This window comes from Rissa tridactyla, chromosome 6 (genome assembly GCF_028500815.1).
Source record: "Rissa tridactyla isolate bRisTri1 chromosome 6, bRisTri1.patW.cur.20221130, whole genome shotgun sequence".
Lineage (NCBI taxonomy): Eukaryota > Metazoa > Chordata > Aves > Charadriiformes > Laridae > Rissa > Rissa tridactyla.
The window spans coordinates 53,836,275-53,858,847 of record NC_071471.1 but is presented as its reverse complement, the minus strand read 5'-3'; the positions used below and the strand labels follow the sequence as shown (position 1 = coordinate 53,858,847).

General features: G+C 41.6%; 1 protein-coding gene and 1 long non-coding RNA gene across 2 annotated transcripts; one reads left to right on the top strand and one right to left on the bottom strand.

Moving 5' to 3' along the window:
- Nucleotides 1–334: 334 nt before the first annotated feature.
- On the bottom strand, nucleotides 335–12,730 carry LOC128910960 (lipase member M-like). Its single transcript, XM_054205072.1, is given in 11 exon segments — nucleotides 335–2,919; nucleotides 4,085–4,156; nucleotides 5,439–5,510; nucleotides 6,590–6,736; nucleotides 7,295–7,431; nucleotides 8,160–8,269; nucleotides 8,961–9,159; nucleotides 9,867–9,984; nucleotides 10,952–11,063; nucleotides 12,498–12,592; nucleotides 12,594–12,730. Coding segments are annotated over 11 exon segments (1,338 nt in total). The 5' UTR covers nucleotides 12,636–12,730; the 3' UTR covers nucleotides 335–2,685.
- A 3,061-nt stretch (nucleotides 12,731–15,791) lies between these two features.
- Nucleotides 15,792–22,101, top strand: LOC128911714 (uncharacterized). The gene is made up of 3 exons (XR_008467143.1): nucleotides 15,792–15,942; nucleotides 19,332–19,816; nucleotides 21,927–22,101. It is a non-coding gene; the product is annotated as an uncharacterized LOC128911714 (long non-coding RNA).
- Nucleotides 22,102–22,573: the final 472 nt, after the last annotated feature.

Genomic DNA, 22,573 nt, shown 5'->3' with positions numbered 1-22,573 from the left:
TTTATAATTACACACATACTCTTAAGTCTGTTTTTCAGTGAGCAGCATAACTCATGAAACCCATCTTATTCTACATTAGTTGCTCAGAGTTGACGTGGCTTCTGTAGGGACCCCCTGGTGCCAAAGAAGGTTTGAATCCATCATATAACCTTTCTCCCAGTGAAGGAACAAACAAAGGTTGTTGTTTCTCCCAAGCCATTTTCATCAACTCTGACAACATAGTATCTTTGCAGATCTTTCCCTAACTGCTGAATTAGTTGTAGTCAGCCTGGAGGCTCAGTCCTCTCTGAAATTGACTTGGTAACCATGGGCAGAAGGACACGTTCTGTGCCCTTAGGCAGCTGGGCTACAAAGAAAGTAGAATCCTCCTACGTGAGGACCAGCCTTTTCAGCCAATTAACTCATAATTGTCTTCAGAAGAACTTGTTTTTCATCGTGGACTGATGGGCATTTAGAAGAACACCAGATGAAAGGGATGTGTTCTTGAGAACACCATTGCAAATAATATGATGCCTTTGGGTGGAGGGAGAAGGAAAGGTGTGAAATAAGAAGAGGATATCAGCGAAGACACAGTAACAGTTCTGCTTTACATACAAAGTAGAGAACATTTTTTGGGATGGTGAAAAAGGTGATTTGATAATTTCTTGGTGAAAAGCGCTATAACTCGGCTGCTCTGATGTCCCTAAGTGACAGTAACTTTCATCAAGCCATATATTAATTACTGAGAAGGGCTTCTGCAACATACCTAGTCCCTCCTCATGTCCCAAAGTGGGATCAACAGTCCCCATGATTTTTACAATGCAGCTTTCCCAACCTGTTTTTATTGATTTTCTAGAAAATTCAATACCCTGCCTCGGAAATTTTCCCTGGTTGCAAGATGGCTGCACAGCTGCATTCTCTTTCCGAAGTGAATTTAGGGGATACTCTGGCTTCTCTCAGGTAGATTGCTGTTGCATTTCTCATCATAAGTATTGAAAACTCATAAAGTAGGTCTCAAGATCTCATGCGTTTCCCCTGCAAGCAGCGAGTTAGTTGAAGGGCTGACTCTCTGGAGGGTATTTGTCCCCAGGAATTTGCATTGGGTGTCAGGAATGTCCTTGTCTACAGGGGAGCAGTTTTGTTTGGATCAAGCTCCATTTACATTTGTGGAGCACAAGGAAACAGGATAGGCTTCAGCAACGGGCTCAGGAGATGAAACAGGCTTGTTGTTTGTCTTGGAAGAGAAAGGAAGAGAAGTGGCACCAACCATGGTTAATTTGTTTGGCTAATGAACCATTTTGCAGAGTGAGATGCTGACACTTTGGTCATAAAGTGTCACCAGTGAATTGTCTTAGCGTAACAGCTGTACCTGCCCTGGTTAGCATCCCAGACGTGGCCCATGTTAACACTAGATTCAAACGGAGAACGAGGGTGTCACACGTAAAGGAATCCCCTAAATGCACTGTGTCTCTTTGCACAGCGAAGCTAATGGCGTATCAATTGTGAAGGCACAGTGACCCAAAATGCTGTAACCTAATAACCATGGAGGCTACCCTTCAAGAGAGTGTCTTTGTGCAATAACTACCTATTTGAAACAAGCTTGGTAGAGCCAGAGTTCCACCAGGCAATTAACTAGGATGGCAGTTTCTTCAGCATTGTTTGCAAAGCAGTCCTTCCCACTAGCGAGCAAAGTGCTCTAAATACCCATAGGATGGAGATAATGGATTCTTTCCAGCAATGTTTGGGTACTTATCATTTTAGTTTTTAAACCCCAAAGAGGCTTGTCAGAGCCAAGATAAAGGTTAGGGTAGCTCATCTCCGTGGTAGCCAGCAGCTTCCATCTGAAATAGCAGGAGATGTGAGGTTCCTGCTGGGTTCAGAGTGTAACTTTAAACCAAAGTGTCCCACTGAAATGCTGTCATTGCCAACATGAAATCACCTCCTTTGTCCCACCCTGGAAAGTTCATGTACACAGATCCTGAAAGCGTTGTCAGCAGAGATTGAGTCTGCCAAGTTTTCTCTATATCAGGGGGGTCTTGAACCCAAACTTCCCATCTTACAGGTGCATGCTTGAACCACCAGACTGGCTACTGTTTTCTTTGGGTCTACCCTCCCTGTGTCTCTTGCTCTTCCTCATGAAAAAAGTGAGCAGCCCTGTTTCAAATGAAGACAAACCATCTTTTTTTCAGGAATGATTTTTTTGTGTGAACTCAGTTTTTACTTTCTGGTAATTGTCTTATCTAATAATAAAATTAATCAATACCATAACTGTTAGAATTAGTCTTGGCTTACACTACGCCTTTCAAAAACTGCCAGCCCAATAAACTGAGAAATAATATGAAGAATGGAAAACTTCTTTATATCACTGACCATATCCAGAGAAAGTCAGTGCTTTCATTACTGTTAGGGTCTAAAGCAGAGAACAGGCTGCAACAAAACCACGTCTTCTGTTAGCAAAGATGGTTATTGCAGAATCTAGCCTGTATCAGTTAAAAAGTGATTACCGATCCACAAGGTTGCCAGAAAATACGAAGTTGTACCGTCAGGATGCAAAAGGCATTGCTGTGACACGTGGTGTGAAAACAGCATCAGGAGGACCCCTTTCTCTGACTCTAGCAGAAACCATCTGATACAAAAGAAGGTTTTGTTTGTACCCAGTGAAAGCAAGTGTTGTTGAATGAGTTAAGTATGGCAGCTGGTTGTAGGTTAAGGATACTTCTGCATCAGATCAATAATTTCATTGTACATATGCAAAGGTGCATCCAATCCCCAGATGAAATCCAGGTGTGCCCATTCAGGAATCCTCTTGTGATAGATCAGCCTCTTAATTTGAGACAGTAAAATGGCTGCATCCTTGGGATCTGCGAGCAAGTCTTGTCCCCCAGTCCATACTGCAGTTGGTACAGTCATCTCTTCTACAATGTAGAGAGGAGGAGTAGCCTGGAAAACATGAAGTTGTACAGGAATGAATGACCAGGAAAGCAGAGCAGACATGCTTTTGAGGCTTTCTTCCATCACTGTTCAAAGTAGGGGTTTCCTAAACCAAATGGGAAGGAAGTGCCCTTGCTTGTCTTTTCTGTCGGCGCTTGCAGGGATGACCCAGCTGACAGCACAGCCAAAGGAAAAATGCCTTCTGAGTTGACAAAGAGTTACCGTTGTGTCTTTGCCCCCTCAGCTAGGAACTCATGAGACAGGAGCCTGGAACAAGACAGAAGATGTCAGGATGTCTCTGGATAAAACCCCATCTTGGTCCTTTTGGAGTACTGGTCAGCCCCAGAAGACATACATGGTCTAGTTAGAAAGCGACAAGGGTAAAAGGATCATCAAGTGACTTCTGTGGGAGGAGAGAGGAAGTAGCTTGGACTACCTGAGTTTGGAAAATAGAGGCCAGAGCAGGGACAGGAGACAGGCTTATACAATCATGAATAGTATGAAGAAAGAGCACAGGAAGTAATTATCCCATTACTTCTCATAACACAAAACCTAGAAGGCATACAGTGACTTTCCAGGGGCAAGCAAATTCAAGACAAACCAAAGGAAGTTGCATTTCATGCAAGCCATCATTAAAATGTGTAACTCTTAATGACAGGCTGTTGTAAAGACCTAAAGGGTCAAGCATGGAATGAGGGTCTTGGATGTTGGAGAGGTTCTTCTGGCACTGCTTGAGGACAAAGTCCTTTTGTCTCTGGCTGCTAGAATCTAGGGGTAGCTATTAGCTCTCCAGTAGCCCTCTTCCTAATAGTGTTTCCCTGATCTCTCATGCATTGGCAACTGTGTCTATCATGCTAATAGGCAAAATGCCTCTTTGATCTGATCCACTAGATGTACTCTTCTTTTTCAAAATTCATTTTCTGTCTTTCCTGCCCTTACTTCCTCTTATTCCTATTGATAATTTAATTGAAAAGGTTTGCGCTCGCACGCTCGCTCTGTCTCTCTCTCTCTCATTATTGCCATTAGTGCTTGCGTGTTTTCTCTGTTGACTTCCAAACTACAGATGGTGGTGGCTAAATCCATCTACTTGTATTCTGAAAATGTGCCTCCTACTGCAGCCTTGCTTTCTTCCTCTGTGCTTCTGTTTTGAAAATATTGTTTCACCAAAATTTACCTGTTGGTATTTTTCCATGTTCTTCTTTGAACTGCCCCAGTCATAAGCTTGGAATTTCCCCGAATGGGCCTCCTAAGAGGATGAACAAGAAAAGGGTAGTTACAAAGCTGTCATTCAGGAAGATTATGGGTTGTTTCCCTGCTGAGCCTGACTCCAAACTAAAGCCTCAACTGAAGTTCTTCTAAGAGCTATGAAAGAGTCAACAGTAAATTAGTTAAAAGTTTCAATCAGTGAAAAGGAATCTAATGCTTCTGTCAGAACCAAAAAAATCACGGCTCCTGCAGAAAGACCCAAGGATGTTTTCACAGGCAATTTGTTCTTCTGTGTAAAATTGCTATTAACAGCTGCCTCCAGCAAGTTTCCCTCACTGGTGCTGCTGTGTCCTCTTCTGGTAATCGTGTTGCCGTCAGCTTTGTGAATGGCTGCTTCTTATGTTTTCTTTTCCCTCTCTGGTTTGAATACAGAAGTCACCATTTCTAGTTCTTCCCTTGTGCTCCTTGGCTTTGCCTACAGCATGGGTTGTTACTAATGTGACAGACACCATCAAAGGGATCTTAATATCGAAGGTAAGGTGTCTGTTAACCCCTTTAGTAGTAATAACGGCAGTGTTTGCCGTGTTGAAAAGTGCATTAACACTCTTGCGAGCTCCCTGTGCCTGCAACTGCTTCCTGCTCTGCTGCAGAGCCTGCAGCGCTGCCAGGAAACCTCTCCTGCATACAGCAGCTTCTGTGAGCGAGACCAGACTTGATGATTCCTGAAAGCATGAGCCCAAAGGCAGAAAGGCAGCTTCCATCAGCGCTGCTGCTGCTCTACTGTGACAGTACATTGTAAGTAAGGGGTAGAGCGAGCCTACTAAGTAAAGGATTTATTATTTATAGTTCTGTTGCTGTCCAAACACTGAGAGGTTTGAAAGCAAGAGATGAAAATACAAGGGCTTTTACTAGTAAACTCTGATATTTTACAAAGTAAAGTAGACTATGTCTTTCTCATAATTTCATAAGGTAAGCTCTGTACCGAACTGCAGACACCATTTATATAAGGTAATGGATAAACAATAAGAAGAGTGATATATACATCTGCATACACAGCTTCCAGCATACATGTGTTTACACAAATCCTCGTTGTTGGGGCTTCAAATGTACCTGTATCACATAGGATACCTCTATCATGCTGAAAAAAGAAAGATCAATGAAAAACAGTGGTTTGAATTGAGATTTCAATTGTAAACTATGGGTTACATGTGTTTCCAAGAAGTTAGCGGTGGCTTCACAGCAGGATATCAGCCACACCCCACTCTACACCCTACACAGCCAGAAATGAGAATCTATTTTGCATTCCAGGAATTTGCTAGTACCTGACTCCAGTGGACTATGTTCTGCACAGAAGTTCCAGCAGGGGTTTGTGCAATATACACATCGATTCGGTTCTGAAAGAAAATATTCAGTGAGCATTTTCTTCCTCCCTTCTATTCAGATGTACATCAAAACATCTGCCACAGCAGTGTCATGTATCAATAAAACCAATAGAAATCGGAGTGTCATCATTGGAGACTCCCTCAGAGTTACTCCAGATGTGATGATGTGTCAAGTTTGGAGCAGCACCAAAAGAAGAGCCCCCAACCAGGACATTTTCCAGGATGATTGACAAATTGAAAGAATCTAACAGGTGGAAAGGATAGAATAGAAAGTCATCAATTTAGACCCCAAATAGGTGTTTTTTTTCAGGAGTCTGTAACAGAACCAGTGTGAGAGAGGTCGGCTGTCGGACAGAACAGTGAAAGGAACTGCAATTGCCTGAGGAACGCACAACTATTTGAAATAAAACACACCCTAGTCCTGCAGGGCTTTCTTAAGAAGTTGCTGTGTGATCCTTCCTCAAAGAACACACTCTGAGGCATACTTTGGAAAATCCTGGAGCAAAACTTTGATGCCCAGGTGGTCTGGCCTACGGCTGGACATAACATTAGGAGCCCAAGTATGTCTTAATCTCCAGCATCTGCCAACTCTCTCTCAGGTACCCCCGAGGTATCCTGTGCCTCTGAGCACATCCCTGGTGGTCCAGGGCTTGGAGGTGGAGGACAAGGGGGAATATGTGTGTTCCTTTCTGTGTTGCAAAGAGCTCCTGGAAACATGAAGCAGGTAGGGGTTTTACTAATTCTTCTGTGGTGTGCGAGCATACTGAAGATCTCCAACGAGACCAGTGGTCACAGTACGAAGTAGGAGATGGTGCCCTAGGTGAGGTCTGGCAGAAGGCAGACTGTGGAGTTTTATGGGGCTTTGAGCCGCTGTAGATTGTAGGGATGGTGCCAAGTGCACTTCTGAGGATCGAGGCAGTGGTCCCCTGCCAGTGATGGGGCAACCAGCAAATATTGCTGTCTGGTAGTGTGGGCTGTTCCCTGCCATGTGATGCTGACTAATAGAAATTCAGGATTCATACCACAGGATAGAAGGTAAGTCTTGGGAGCAGCAGCTTAAACTCTCAGTAAAGCTGGTAAGTTATACATACCATGTCAATGTTTTTCAGGTTACAGCCACCCAGACTGAAGAAGATACTTCTACAAAGCCTGGCAAGAGCTCGGTGGCTGCACAAAGGGACTATGAACCTTCTTAGACATTCAGTCTGGGGGAGGAATTCTCTTTTGCCAAGCAAAACCTGTGAAATACAAAGGTAACATTCACTTAAGAACATACACTTGTACATTGTGCTGTTGCTTTTAAGACGTGTTTGTGTCCTGTTCTTCTCCAGCACTTTCAGTGGTTGTCACTTGCTTTTTCTTCATTTGCCAGATGATGTTCCCACAAACAAGAAAGGAATTAGGTGTTTTTCCATTGCATCAGCCTACTCAGGCATTACTCAATTTGTGTTACATCATTTTTAATGAAGAGATACGTTAAATGTTAACTCCATTTCATATTTTAGCTCTAAGCTTGCACATCAGTTGTGGCTTTGCCTACAGGAATCTTGGAAAGCTTTGAGGATCTGTGTCTCTGAACCTCTTTCTGGGTGACACGTCCCAGTGCTGCTCTGTTGCCCTAGATAAAAAGTTTCTCTTAATGTCCAGTCTGAACTTCCAAAGGCTTCAGTTATAAGGTAGACCTACCCACATGCAAATGAGTAGACTTCACAAAGCCCTATGCTTTCTGTTTATCCATTTTAAGAGCTGAACAATCAAGTATATGGTTAAACAGTCGAAACCAAGATATCTCATACCCTGAGCAATTTTTCAGGAAGGTAGAGGAGTTTTGTTGCTGGGCTTCTAGCGTACTTAATAGTCGTGACAGGTGCCAACGCAAAATAAAGTTTGATTTTTTGAGACAGCTCTGGCATTGTTGAAAATGCAATGAAAGCTGAGAAAATAAAAAAGAGGAGTTAAGAAAATCATCATTTGTACATTAGACTGCTTTAGTTCAGTGTTTATAAATGCTATTCTGCAATTTCAAACCTACAAGCAACCTTGTTAGTTGTTCAGAGACTATGGTTCAGCCTAGATTTGTGTTAAATCCCTTTTCTCTGTGTGTTACCAGCTTGTAGATTTATTTCCCCCTTCAGAGAGAAATTTCTTTCTATATTTTGCCTTTACAGCTTTCTTCCAAACCCATGTAAACGTAAATGCACACTTCTGATGTACATTCATGCATTTCATCTATTACTGGGAGGAGCAGTTGTTTTTCTTCCAGTCAATCCAATTTCATATTTCCTTTTTTTTGGTGTGTGTGTGTCCTGTCCAAACTGGCCAGCTTCTCTTTCTATACTCTCATCTTCCTATTTTGTTTATTTTGGTCAACTGACCATCTGCTGTTAGGCACACCCGTGCATCTTGGAAACAAACAATTTGAATGGCCCACAATAATTTCCAGTACAATTATAAGTTGACAGACTTAACAGCAGCAGTGCCCTTGGTCCATTATGTTTTATTGTCTTTATAATAAATTAAAAATGCCTACATGCTGAATACAGCTTCTCCTGTGTTTATCACTCCTGCAAAGAGTTAATGAAAACCCCAGGCACATTCAGTATATCAAATCACATTTTACTCCTGTTTTCCTGAAACGTTGGTCTGTTGTGCATAACTTACCAATGGTAGTACCTTGCGAATAGCCAATATAGTACAACTTTTCCTGTCCTGTTTTCTCCACAATGAAATTTATTGCTGCTGGGAGATCAAACTTAGCCATCTCATCAAAACTGCAGGCAGGAGATTGAAAGAAAGGCATGCATAAATTAAAAGTCCATTTGAATTCACATTTTTATTACAGGCTTGTCAACAAAGAAACAACATGAACCATTTAGTGAATCATTCTTCTATTTTAGGTTCTGTGTTTTTCTGGCACTGGGTATGGAGGATACTACTTAAGGTTTTCTAGGGTATTTTCTCCTTCGACATCAACAGAAGGACTATAATTTCAAGAAGTATCAGATTGAATTGTAATGGTGTATACAGAAGGAGCTCCTTTCGTGGAATCACACATTTTACAAAATTTGTGGTTAAAGAAAAGGTCTGTTTTTAAATGTTCATTAAAATAAGTGCAAGAAGGATTTACATTTTCTCCTTCTGTGATTTTAGTGATATTGTAATATATAGAATAGTGTTTCTAAATAGCCTCCAGAACCGAGGAGTGGCTTGGACATGACCTATGCGGGTTCCTATGAGTTGCTCTGCTGCTATATCTCTAGTTTGAAGAACATTTTCTAGCAGTAATTAGAGGCATGCAGTTTCCACCACTATTAAACTTCACATGCTTGCATGGGGGCACCTCAGTAAAAGAGAATGTAAAGAATGCTTTTTAAAAGGTAGCATAAGTAAACCCTGATTTATCCAGCTTAATTAAATATGTAAGGGTGGGCAATGGAGATGCCCTTCAATGGTTTGGTCTACCTGAAAGCCCAGAATTCATCTTGATCAATGGAATAATTTTGATGTTTTCTTGACCAGCGATTCCCTCTGCTATTTCCCATCCAAACATCAAAACCAGCATCAGCTAGTATGAAGCCCAAGCTGTTGTTGGGCAGGTTTGTGACCCAGTTACTAGCGTCTCCCAATAATCCATGTTGGAGAAACACAGCAGGTTTCGAAGCTGAAAAGCAAATCAGAAACAAAACAGCAATTTATAATTTTTTTTCATTTTCTGGTAGTTCAGGGATATTATTCTCCTGTATTCAATACTGGGATTTGTTCCTGCCCCAACTTAAACGGGAAACAAATATTCATAAGAACAAAACATCCCTTTCTAGAAAGACAGAACTTTCTAAGCTTCTGTAAGGATTTATGGAAAGACTTGCCTGACAAAACCAGTGAAAACTAGCTTGGCACCCTCTGGTCATTGTTTGTATAGCTCAACCGCAACAGCTTGAGATTCTCAACACTGATATAAAGAATGAAGGTGTGAGACTGTTGCAGAGGTTTCCTTTACCTAAAATATGAATCAGTCACTGATATTATCCAGGTATAAGCAAAAGCCAAGCAAAATTAGAAGCTGTAAAAACTTTCTCAAAACAAGTGGATTGGGCAGATTACAGCCTTTACCCCTTTTTTTTTTTTAACTTTTACTCATCAACTCTTATTATGAGGGTATATGCTTCATATTATAATGGATTTTTGTTATAAATAGGTGTGCATGACATAAATCCTGTTGATCTTGCAGGCTGTTCAGGGCAGCCAGAATTCTTTGCTAAAATATCACTTGTGAATACAAGCTTTGGTGGACATTTTAAAAACATAAGGTATGTCTTTCCAGAACATGCCCTATCTAGGCTGGTTTTGTCTCATATTAAAGAACTGTACCTGGGTTTCCCTGATTCTGTGTACCATAAGGGATTCTGTTAAGGGTAATGGTATAACCGTCTTCTGTCATCACTTCATACTCCTCGCTGGGGTACCCTTTGTAAGTAATGAGCTCGTTCTAGAAGAGAAAGTACAAATGCATTTGGCTGCAGAAGTCCATTTCAGATATATTACGTGCATAAGATATTTGCTGTGAAGAAATGTTAGAAAGCAGATACAACTGGGGATTTGATCTACATATATTAAGCACCTGAATAAAGCAGTATCAGGTTGGATATTGTAACCCTAAAACTACAACAAATTTCCTTCATTCTTTGTGTTATATCCAGGATGTGACTGTTCAGTCACAATCTGTTATAAAACCCCCTGTATTATACTATTCTCATACAATCACAAGCCCCTGAATTCTGGTGATATAAGAATTGTTGTAAGCTCACAGCAGGAGTTTATGATTCCCATAGCTGAGATGAGGGGCTGCCTGGGTGCGTGCTCCTCATCTGCTGCAATGCAAAGTGAAACCACTTTATTTAAACGGCTTTCGGGGAGATCCAGAGAGATTCGCAACAGCCCCTTTGAGTGGCATGTATGCAATGAGTACCAGTGAAAAATTGACTACATTATGGAAAAAAAACAGGATCAGCCACTTGCATAGTCACAAGGGAAATCGCTAGCACAGCCAGTCTTAAAAAAAGGAGAAAAGAAGGGGTCTCATTCAAAAAAGGAGAACACACAAACCACTGGTTATTTAGAGTCATCTTTGCTGATGAAATGCTGACATTCCAGATGGTCGTTCTTTCAGATAGGGGCATAGTGCCAGCAATAGCCAACTGGTAACTGATATTTAAAAGGAAATCAACTCTGGAGATGTACTAAGGATGTTTGCCTTAACTCCTGTCAAACATAAGGTGTGTTGTTACACATGCAGACAGGAGAATAGAAGAGAAAGCAGTAGTATATAAAATGACTAGGGAGGATGGGTTAAATAAAGGCAGCTTATCTACCTTGTTATTTCTAATGCCTAGAAACCCCTCCGCTGTGAGACATGCGTGCCTTCCTTCCCCAGGCCACTCTACTGAGCAACTTACAATATTCATAAATGCTTCAGGATCCACAGCTTCCTTCATTCTTCTGAGTTTTTCTGGATAAGTAAATCCCTGTAACAAATACGTCACAGCAACAAACAGCCATATCTTCTCTCTGGATAAAACAGTATATTCATCTGTCAGTAATCCTGCTCTGCACTTGTAATCCAGACAGGTTCTGTGCTTTTCTGATGGGGGAAGTGCTGCCTAATACTGAGAGGAGCTAGCCTGGTACTCCCTACTTGTTAATGGAAAGGAACAAAGCTGACTTTAAACACCTATATGAGGCAGTTTGGCAACAATCTGGATTCTGTGCTAAGGTTTGGACCAGGACGTTGCTCTCAAACAGGGCAAGTTTTCATTCAATATCAGTGAATGCAAGAAAGAGAGCAAAGCTTTTGAAGAAATGGATTTCACTCATTCTTCTGAGAAGCAAATCACTTGTATTATCATGCCATGCATTTGTTCTGTAGATTAATTAGGAAACATTTCTGGCTAACTCTGGGGAACACTGGAGTTATTGGGCAACTTGTAACTATATCAATCATTGTCACAGTGAAGTTTTCTAAGGGGAGACAACCAAGCTGCTGGATAGTTAACTGAAAAAAATAAGGCGATTGAAAATAAACAAATTAAAATATTTATAATTTAATTGAGAACTTAGGAACCTAAAGAAAGTGCTTATTTATAGTTGCCTAGCATAATTTACACAAAACTGCTCAATGGCAAAATTTATCCACCCCTTAGGGTGAGGATGGAGAAAAGAAAGCTTTGCTAAACATGATGCCAGGTAGAGACTGAGTGCAGGGACGTCCAGTTTTGTTCAGGGAGTAAGGAACAAGAAACACCTGGGAGGAACCTAGGCTGCTTAGGTGCACACATAGCAGCTGTAGTCCGTGAACACCTGCATACTCTTAGCTCGAAGAAAATGCAGAGTGTTTGAATTAGCATTCTTTCTACGCCATACAAACCCCTAGAGGCCATGTCTGAACCTCTGTTGTCCCCGTCATAGAGCTCTAGGCTAGACCGAATCAGCCAACAAATCCATTGCATTTATTATTTTCCCAGTCAAGAAGACTTCGTAACTTTTTTCCCAAATAATAGGAATACCCTATTTTTTTCTTATCATGGAAAAACAATTGTTATTCTAACTTCCTAACACTACATTCTGATACAATCTGTATCTTGAAAATAGTAGGCTTCTTTTGTAGAAAAAGGAACAGATGTTTTGGAAGCTTTTTTTTACTGAGCTAGCCTCCTTTTTTTTGTGTGTGTGTTTGAAAGGCACTATGACCTTATTCCCACTTGCCATTTTCCTATGCCTCTCCAGTTACCGCAGAGTTACCTAAATTCAGGCTAGGTGAGTCATGGTGTGCCATAAACAGCCATCTTTTCACCTATGTGAGTTATAAACAAAAGAACACAACAAAAACATATTTCTTCTTAAATAATAAAGCAATTCCTCAAGCCTGGGTCTGATACCACCTTTTGCAGCTCCCACAAAGCCTTCACCAGTTTTGGGTCAGAGATAAATTAAAGCATTACCGACCTTGTGCCAGAAATCATGTGTTTGGCTGAGCGTCTGAGACGACTGAAGAATGGAAACTCAGTTCCCGGGTGTTTGGAAGCAGTGTTGGGTAAAGACAGCAGTGAAACGATGGTCGTGCACTGTTTTTTCCCCAGTCATGCAGCACCTTAATAAACATCTATTTCTTTCACGCTCCTTGTTCCTTCTGCTATCACTTCAGCTTTTCCCTAGGGTAGCAGCAGGGAGAGGCGACTCCTTTTATTCTCAGACCTTGTGCTTCTCATCTCCTTCACCACCACAGCTATAACAAGGCTCTTTTTACTATCACAGATTGCTGGGTTTTTTAAGGAGAATACCAGCCTCTGTGGAGTGTCATAGCAGGATCAGGAATTCTGAAAACAAATATGTTTGTAGATATACCTTATCATACCTAATGAAATTGTCAATAGACCTGCGACAATTTTCTCTTTTACTAACAACCTGCCAATTCCAGCTTCTCATGTTGTGTTAAAAGGATGGAAGGAACTCTGACTCTCTGATACTTCTATAGATGTTGTTGCACCTATTTTTCTTTTGTCCTTTTAAGGCTCATGTTGCTGTTCCGTAATTCTATATTGCTGCAGGAGTGGTTTCCAGAGATTTTCCTTTATTCATACTGCCCCTCTAAAATGGCCATAGAATAAAATGGATATTCCCTAAATGTATAGTTATGAAGTTAGAATGCTTTTCCATAATCTGTATGGACTCAGGAAGCACCATCATAATGGCCACTTGTCTCCATGGTCTCAGGCATGCCAGGAGTGGGCCAGTATTGCCCAGCAGTAGAAATTAGGAAGTAGATGGTTAGGTCTTCAGGACAGGGACCTATGTGAGACTCTGCTTTTTGTGGAGTACAAGCATGATGCAGCCATGTTGCCTAACTGCTGTCCTAGCTATTGGTATCATACATACTTTGCAGAAGTATGATTAAGGCTTTCTTCTTTTTTTTTTTTTCCTTCACTTGCGTATTCTGGTATAAAGCTGGTGGACTTTGCATTCTGCCTGTTCCAGCTTGGTATTTTTAAACCTTGAAACTAATTATTCTGTGTTGTTCACTTGTTCCTCCAAATATTCATTCTGTTTTACAGATACCATTCATCCACACAGAACAGATTAGCTTATTCACTGAGATTAATATCTCAGTTTTGAACAGACTTTGATACTTCTATTTATGTTATAGCTTGTACACTTTCTCCTTGCAATAGTGGCTCTGGTTTGGACCAGATTTATCTAACATATCCTCAGAAGTTATTTTCTTTAATATTTACAGACCAGAAAGAAATACAAAAGAAAGTCTCAGGAGAAGACCTGTTCTACAAGATTTGCTAGCAGGCTTTCAAAGAGAAATATAAAAGTCCAACTTTGCTTCTGGCAGGGAAATAGGAGCGGAAATGATTTTCAAAGGGCTGGTTTAGAAAGTGTTTCCAAACAGTGACTCTATGTGTGGATTATTTTTTTTTTTTTAATTCTCTGTTTATTTCCTTTCAGATACTTTAACACCTTGCATTTTGCCTCCAAGAAAACCAAGTTTTCTCCTTTTTGAAGTCCCAGAGTCTTTTGAAGCTCAACATGAATTCCACAAATGAGTTGTTTAAATATGTACTTGCCTTTGAGTACCTCGCACAATTCTAAGATGTGCTATTAACTCACTCTGAACAAATCCAGCTTCATTCTTTAGTGTAAAGCAATTCTTCATTGACAAAAAACCCCTCAATATTGAGTAAAAGGAACATCCAAGTGGCATAATACCATAAGTAGACAATTAGTAGATAAAGTCACCATTGCAAGTTATTGGCAGGTGTTTGAAGCGAGTGTTCGAGATGGGAGAACAAGGCTGAGTGTTAGGCTGATTTATTTTAAACACAGACATGCACGCTCTGTTGTAAGTTGACAGGTTTCAGAGGAAGTTACTCACACTATAAAGAGGTGTAGAATTCAGTGGAAATGCTTAAAGGTTCAGATGTCACTGTCAGAGGTGCGGCTGCAGCTTCACAAATGTGGTCATATGCAAATGAACTTTAAACTGGTCAGTCTGGGTGCCCTTATATAAATAAGTGCCTTTATATAAATTGTTGACTACATGCTAGGTTTATGAAACCTCAGCTCCTTCCAGTGCTCTTTTGGATAAAGAATCTCAGCAATGCACAGGATATAATCCCTAGCATTTTGGTGTTTTCTGCAAACTCTTTGCTCTTCCCATTCCCTCCTGTTTCAGGAATTGGACCTGGCTTTGAAAGTGACTTAATAATGGAAGATATTTGCAAGAAGCTGAATATAGCGGTTCTTCATGGATCAAATATGTCCTTTTGGCTTCTTCATCCAGCCAGCGTACATAGTTATCAGAAACATTTGGCTATTTTGAGTATGTTAAGGAGAGCCTTTAGAGGAAGGTATGCTTTATTGAGAGACAGACTTGTTTTTGTACAAGTTGCCAGCCAGGAGTCTCCAAGGGAACGCACAGCAGCAAAAACAGAAGGAAACCCTCCATGCACTCATATGGCTTTAAAAATATTTCATGCCATAACGGTGTAAGCAGTTGTTTCTTGAGAGTGAGCAAAACACTGAGAACTAAGAGCGGGGTCTAATAGTGCATTCTCCATGGCATCCCTGGGAGGATACCTGGTTTCTGTCAGTGCGGGTGCCATTGCTGCCCTCAGCCACCCCACCCCATGCTATTGCCTTGGCTGGACCACTGCTGGCTCCCAGCACAGGCATGTCTGGGGGGTGAAAGCGGAGCCCCCTGCGCCCAGCAATGGCCCCTACACCTCCAAAGAGCAAAGGGAGTCCTTGCAATGGAGTCCACCCACAAAGAGACGCAAGTGCAAAAGCATACAGCACTAGCGAGAACAGGGGCTGCTTGGGAGAGAGGTTCTCCTCAGCTCTGTCAGGCCTGCAAAAATATTCCTGGTGCTCATCATCAAGGTAAATGGCATGGGCTTGCCTGGAGGATTTCCAGCAAGTAGGCTGAGTGGCACGGTATTCTTAAGCGATGAGTGAGGTAGCTCTGAGTTGGCGCTTACATAATTATGAATCTTCCATGTGATAAAGGTAAAGTAAGAAGTGTCAAAAGGAAGGTGTCGGGGGGACAGAGGGGGATGCATGCATGTTTCTTCTGCTCACACTGCTGACACCTTGTCTGGGAATCTCCCAGGCAGCGCTGCTCTGCTGCCCAAGCCTCAGTCACCCATAGAAGAGGCAGCTTGCAAACAAAAAGCTCAGGACCAGCCCCGCTCTTGACTTACCCAAAGGAAACACAACTTCTGAAAACAGAAATAATTTCCACAGTACCTCTTGGCTGATGCTGAAGTTTGTGAAATATATGCAAACCAGGATTTCTTCACCTCTGAGGGTGGATGAAGATGAAGTCTCTGTTGCAATTCATGACCTTTGCATAACTGTTCGAATTGTTTTGCCCCACAATCCACAGGTAATTCTTTTTATCCTTATGCTAATTTTGTAGTAATGTATACAGCAAAATGTCCTCACTCCCATATGAATCAACTGTAATTAGGAAAAACAGGAATTCACACACCTGCATACACACATGTGGAAAGCTGAATTAAGTACACTTTATTTATCTTGCACTTGTTGCTAAATGAAAGTCTTGGGAGCATGAACTCAAATCTTCTGGCAGAAGAACTGGAACCAGTATGAGCACTAAGCAGGAGTTATACTCAGTGTGCACCAGTCAGCATTAGTCAATGTGCACCCGTCAGTCCTGGTGAGCGTGTGCCATTAAGCACTCGTAAGCGTGGACTAATGAATGAGGCTGGGGTTGGGTCAGGCAATTTGGTCCAGTCAGTTTTGTGTTGGCATCAGCAGGAGCTACCCAGCTATTTTTAAGGATGGGTCAGAGGGTCTGTGGGCAGAGTGGCTTGTGTTTTTCTTAGAGCTGAGAATTAAAGTAACGGGTTTGCCCTGAGACGGGAGGAGGCTGCTGAGGGGTTAGAGGTGGCATCGCAAAACCTCTGTCCTCTGTTCAAACTGGCATTTTTGCATACCCGTAACTGGGTTGGGCTGGGGCTGAGTTGGCTGCAGCCTGGAGTGGGCAGCGAGCTGAGGTCGGGGCTGGGCTCCGAGGTGGCTGGCAGCAGGGACCGCCGGTTCTCTCTTCTCATGAACACCTTTCTCCTTGCCTGCATTATACTGAAAAATTATCTTCAAATATGAATTCCATTACTAATTATCTCAGTCATGGCTTGTTGAATTTTTTCATGCATAAAAAACAACTTCCCACTAACTTCTGCTAGGTCAACAGCTTGGATAATCATCGCTCTGTCTTTCCATTTGTAAAACACTTGGGTTTTCCTTTTACCTTTATACATAGTAGGAATTTCTTTTGAAAGAGCAAAGGTATCTCTAATTCATAGATCTGGTCCTTTTTCTTTAAAAGTGAGGATACAGTTACCAATACAAATTACTGGTCTGCTCTGGACACCAACATTAATTTCCCCACATAGAATAGTCCATCTTAAAATAATAAAAAAATAAAAGCAAAATAATTACAAAATTAAGTCTATTACTTTGCACTTAGATCTTAGAATATTGTCTTGATCTTTTATAAGGAAAATGGAACACGATAAAAGTGTTTTAACCTTAGCTATAGAAACGCAATTTAAATTACAAAGCAGTGTATCAAATATAGTCTGTGTTTTCAAGAAAATCTTTCCCTTAAAAAGACAAAATTTGTCTGCTGACCTCAAAGCGATATTTTTCAAAACTGAATGAAGAGTCTACACATTCTATTTTACTTAGGTCAACAATATTTCATTCTCTTGCTATGTGAAGGAAGTTTACTTCTAAAATGTTAGTGCCAACACATAGTTTCACAACACTGCATAAAAATAGGACAGATGAAACTTATGGACCGCTTTCAAGCTGTGTTCCATTTGATGGTTGCACTGGACATTTAAAGTTCCTGTGAAACAAGGGAATATTCTTTCATTAAGCCAATATCAGATAAGGGCATAATTCTTACCATCTTACAAAGAAAATCCATGTCTTTTTTTATGGTCAGGGTGATCTCTTTGCTTTGGAAGTATTTTGTGAAGTGCCTTGAGGCAGGAAGATCCCTTTGCAGAGTGGTCTCCTGGCTGTTGCGCTCCCCTGGAGCAGGTAGCAGTGGCCATCTGAAAACTGGTAAATTCCCAAGGTCTGTGTAGGACCATGACATGTCCCTCAACAGGGGTGACTTGTGGGTCCATGCTCTCTGCTAGTGGGACTGTCAATCTGTAGCAGAGAAGCTCCAATGTTAGAGGAGAACCAGGTCTGAAAAGCCAGTAATTTGTATTGTCCCTTTGAAAGCCAACAGAAAAACAGGTCATGTCTTCACTGCCCAACAAGTTGTGGTGCAGTGATCCTCAGGCTGATCCTGATCTGAGCTGCCGGCATCTCTACAGAGCAGCGTATAGAGGTACCAGCTCAGACCTGGCTCCGGCAGCACCACTTGTGTGGGTCCATACCCCTTGCACTGCACCATGTCCCTCAGCTGGCAAAGCTGGGCTGCATCTCCGTGCTGCATCCCCTTGGCACCACCACGGCACTGCTCAGCCAAATTGCTCTGCACTGGTATCCACAGTCTCGCTCAGGTCATCCCGGCATCTTGAAATAACTGGTGTCCAGGTCTAACGAGTAGGACACTGAACCTTTCATCACTGTTGTGCGATTCCTCCCAAGTCATTTTGACCTCCAGGGCTTTTGTTTCCTTCCCATTGTCCAGCTGGCAACTCTGGCTATGAGGATTTTTTGTGCAGACTGTCCCTAGTACTTGTCTGAACAGTGTCTAAGGGATATTTCACTTCAAGCTGCGTTCCTGTTAATCTGCATGAATATTCAGATAAGTAAATGAAAACTGTGGCTGAAATCCTTACTTTCGTGCCCTACGGGATGTCAGATTTTATTCATATGAGCCATAAATCCAGACATGTCCTTATTGCAAGTTGTATTGACAGAGACTTATGAGAACGGACTACTGGAGATAAAGAAGTCACTGATGAGTTTTTGCTTTGAAAAACAGGAAGGACTATCTGAAAAAAATGTTTAAACAGATTTTTAACATGCAGGTAGATTCTTGGAGCTAGCAACGCTTTAAAATTTTTGTTCAATTCTATAAGGATTCTGTGTTTAAAAAATCGTTCCCTGAGCACTTGGTGTAGCAACACTGGTTTCCTGACAGTTTATACCTTGAAGCTGATGGCAAGCTCCGGTTAAACATTTCTAATGATTGAGGTATCTCTCTTGCTCTTCTGCTTCCTCTTTTAATCTCCTAACCATGCTGCAGTCTTTACTGGTCAGGACACTTCTAGTCTATCTTGTCTACTTGGGCATCTTTTTTTCATGAAAAACGTGAAGTAGTAATTATTTTGCAGAGAACTATGCTGCTATCAGTGAAAACTGTCCACAGGGCTCAAAATTTACCTGGCAAGAGACAGACAGACAGACAAACAGACAGCATAATTTCCTAAGCATTGTTTCCTTAGGAAGGCAGCTTAACCATTCCCCCCTGAGCTTTTGAATAAAATCACTGTATGGTTCTCTGCTGTTGCTGGATTACTCTTGGCTTCATGTTTTGAAAAGAGATTGTGCAATTGCAAAATGAAATGATCTTTTTATACTAGCAGAATTTTCAAATTACAAAGACAAGTATAAGTATTTTGCAGAATAGTATTTTTCATATCATTTTTCTGATATTATAAACCCTCCAATGACAGACTCAGCCTTAGCCTTATGGGCAACGTGCAGCGTAAAACTTGTATGTGGTGCATACACTGGGTACCTGCCTTTTTCATTTCGTAAGAAAACATTTGTTTTCCACAGAAGGCACCAGCTTAGGAAGTGCCCTGAAGTTAATGCCATTCCTTTCTGTACAGCTGTCCATGGCTCAGTTTCAACAAGGGCGGAACTGAAATTAGACCTGTTCGGAGAAAACCTCATAAGGCTCACCAGAAAATGGACGGGAGGTCCCTGTCTCCAAGGGTTTTGGCATGCACATGGAAAGACACATTAACATTTTGCATAGTGCGAATTCTCACCTGGCATGTTCAACAGACTGTACAGAAGTGAACCGTGTCACCATGTCATGTCCTTGTCACACCTTGTCTCCTAGCATGGCACACTGAGGAGGAGCATTGGGATGATCTGTGGAAGGAGCCAGCCTTCCCTTCGCCACTACAGGATTGCCTAGCTCAGTAGATCTCCCACATGATGCCTTCCCCACGCGTGACGACTTTCCCATGTGATATGCCTTCCCCATGCTGTTTGCTGCCACCGGCGCCAGGGATGGGGAGCAGCATCAGGGCCAGGTCAGTTCTGAGATGGCTTCTGAGGCCGCTGGTCTGTAATTTTCATTTGGGACTGCAGAGAATTACAGGCTTGGAGTTTGTTTATTTATTAGAAATTAAAATCAAAGGCAGAGGTAGATAATTGCTTACGGCAAACCGACTTCTCTACGTGGTACACCAGCTGTCAACTACTAGTGGGTGAAATTATAAACACAGGTTGTATGTTCATACAGGGTGTGCACGCGCAACCCTTTACTCACAATGTCTACTTTTTTCCTTAAATGGCAACTCACCTCAGAGTTTTGGGGAAATCCTGGGGAAATTATTTTTTGCAGAATCACAGAATTTCAGCCACTAATCTGTCTGCTTTACTTTAAACTTTGACCACTGCTACATTTGGGACACTGGACAAAGAAAAGGAGTGTAGCAAGATAAGGCGCTACACAAGGCGCCAGCAATCAGTCCGCGGATCCATCAACAGAATGTAACCAAACATGGGGTTTGGTGCTGTTTGAGATGTCCTTGGGCATCCTGCCTACCTCTGGGATTTATCCTAGGCTTTGTGTGTATCCATTTTGGCTGAACCAGTTTTTTGCTGGATCATTTCTGGAGGGTGTGAAGTGTTTTATCCTTATCGGTTAAAGATCACTTTATTTATGAAAATACTAGTAAAATAACAAAGACTGGATTTGCCAGTATCCTTCACTTGGTTTATGCAAAGCAGCAGTCAGATTTTCAGATGCAGAAGAAGCTTTCCATCTATGACGCCTGATGGCATAAATTGGTTAAACTTGTGGGCATCTGTTTTCTGCAAAATGTTCACTATTGGTTGCTGAGCATTATAGGGAAAAAAAGGATGAATGAAAAGTAGGATGTAGTTTACGAGAGGAATTCTAAGCAGTTTTTCCTTTCACAAGTGATGCAGACTAGCCAGTTCTCTGCATTCAAAGCCATGCACGAGTTCTCCAGGATCACCAGGAGCTCCCAGTTTTCAAGACTTTTCTCTCTGACTGAGGCATCTCTTGGAACAGGAGCTGATGTCTGATATCCTCACATGACTCCAGGAGCAGCAGTTCTAATGGAAATGCCAACCAACTTTTCAATAAAATCTTAGTAAATTTATAAATTTATAACACCATTATAATTCAAATTATGGCTTTTCACAGCTACTGCAAGCATGACAAGTATTAGTACGAGCATAGAGGGTTTGATATTATCCTTGGACTTCAGAATACTTGATCGGTAATTTCATAGTTTTTCATCCAGTTCTTTGATGTTGTGCTGGTTAGAGAGTTTTTCAAATTTTTTTAATTTTTTTTGATTTTTTTTTCTCATTACTGATATATTTGGTTTTGGTATTAACTCTGTTGGTGAGGCTACTTTATGCCCAGGCTTTTCTAGTCATGGTATGTTCCCTTACAAGTAACAGGCCATTGCGCTTGCACAGATCCGTACAACACAGAGGGAGCGTGTGTAACTGCAAAGCATGTGCTGCAGAGATTAGCTCTCGTAGCGTGCTAGTCCCAGAGGGCTTGCTGCCTTTGAAACATCAAATGCACTATGCGTCAGCCACCCAGCATGCACTCATGCATTTCTGTCTGGGAAATCACAGCCAGAAATAGTGTAACTGCACCTAATTGGAGACAATCATCCTGATATTTCCCATCAAAGCAATGTGGATTTACTGGAGGGACACAAAATGCAATAGCAGGCTTTTACTATGCAATGCACATTTGTCTTGTTTATTAGTAATAGGTAGGGGAAATCATTTAGGATGAACCTGGTTTGCCTAAACGCAATTGTAGCATGAAGAGGTGTGGTATCTCCTGTACGAGCTGAGGAAAAGCTGGTTAGCTGCAATCACGATGCTATAAGAATGTGCCATTCCCATACACACCCTGGTGCGCCACGTCTCTGAGTCCCATCCAGTCACCTCCATCTGCATGGTGGTGCACGTTGTCCCGTTGTTCCTCCCACGAAACCACACAGCTGTGCTGCAAGAAGCAGCGTATTGCACAGCGTGTTCAAACCATCTCAGAATTAAAAAGCTGATGGAAAAGTTATACAGGGTAATTAATTATCACGTATCCACATGTTTGCTTATGTTTGCTATGTGTTTACTTTTTTTCAGTCTGCCTTCTGGTCTTTGAAGGGGAAGGAACCACTCCTAATATATGTGACAATGCAGTTCCAAATTCAACCATATGTTGCCATACTTCTGCTCAGGATGAATGAAACAAATCTTCATTTACCCTCTTCTTGTTCACGAGGTGAGGCCAGCTGGTAACCTAGCCAGTCTCCTGTCCTTTGTCTACTCTTCTGTTCTTCAGTCTTTTCAGTCCTGTCAATGTTCTCTACTCACAGACGTGGGAAAAAATGTGCATTTGAGAAAGTACCATAATTTTAAAACAGAATCACTAACTTACCTTTGGACTTCAGCCCTGGTCCATCAATGAAGAGCCCTCAGCAATTCCACATTTCTAGTAGTGGCAACTTGAAATTATACCTACATTGGAATTACATTTCTATTGGAAAGCTAAATCTATTCCTTTCCATTCCAGTCTAGTCTAATCTAGTCTAGTCCATTCCATCTACTGTATTCCCTGATCCATGTATTCTCCTGAAAATCAATATATTCTTTCTTATAGAAGAGACTACAATGCAACCTGCTGTCTCAGGTCTTTTTCTGAATGTCGGCCATGTATAGTAGATGTGATTTCGGAGATGTTGCCCATAAAACAATTCCCTGACTCCTTTTTGTGCACGTCCATTTGTAAG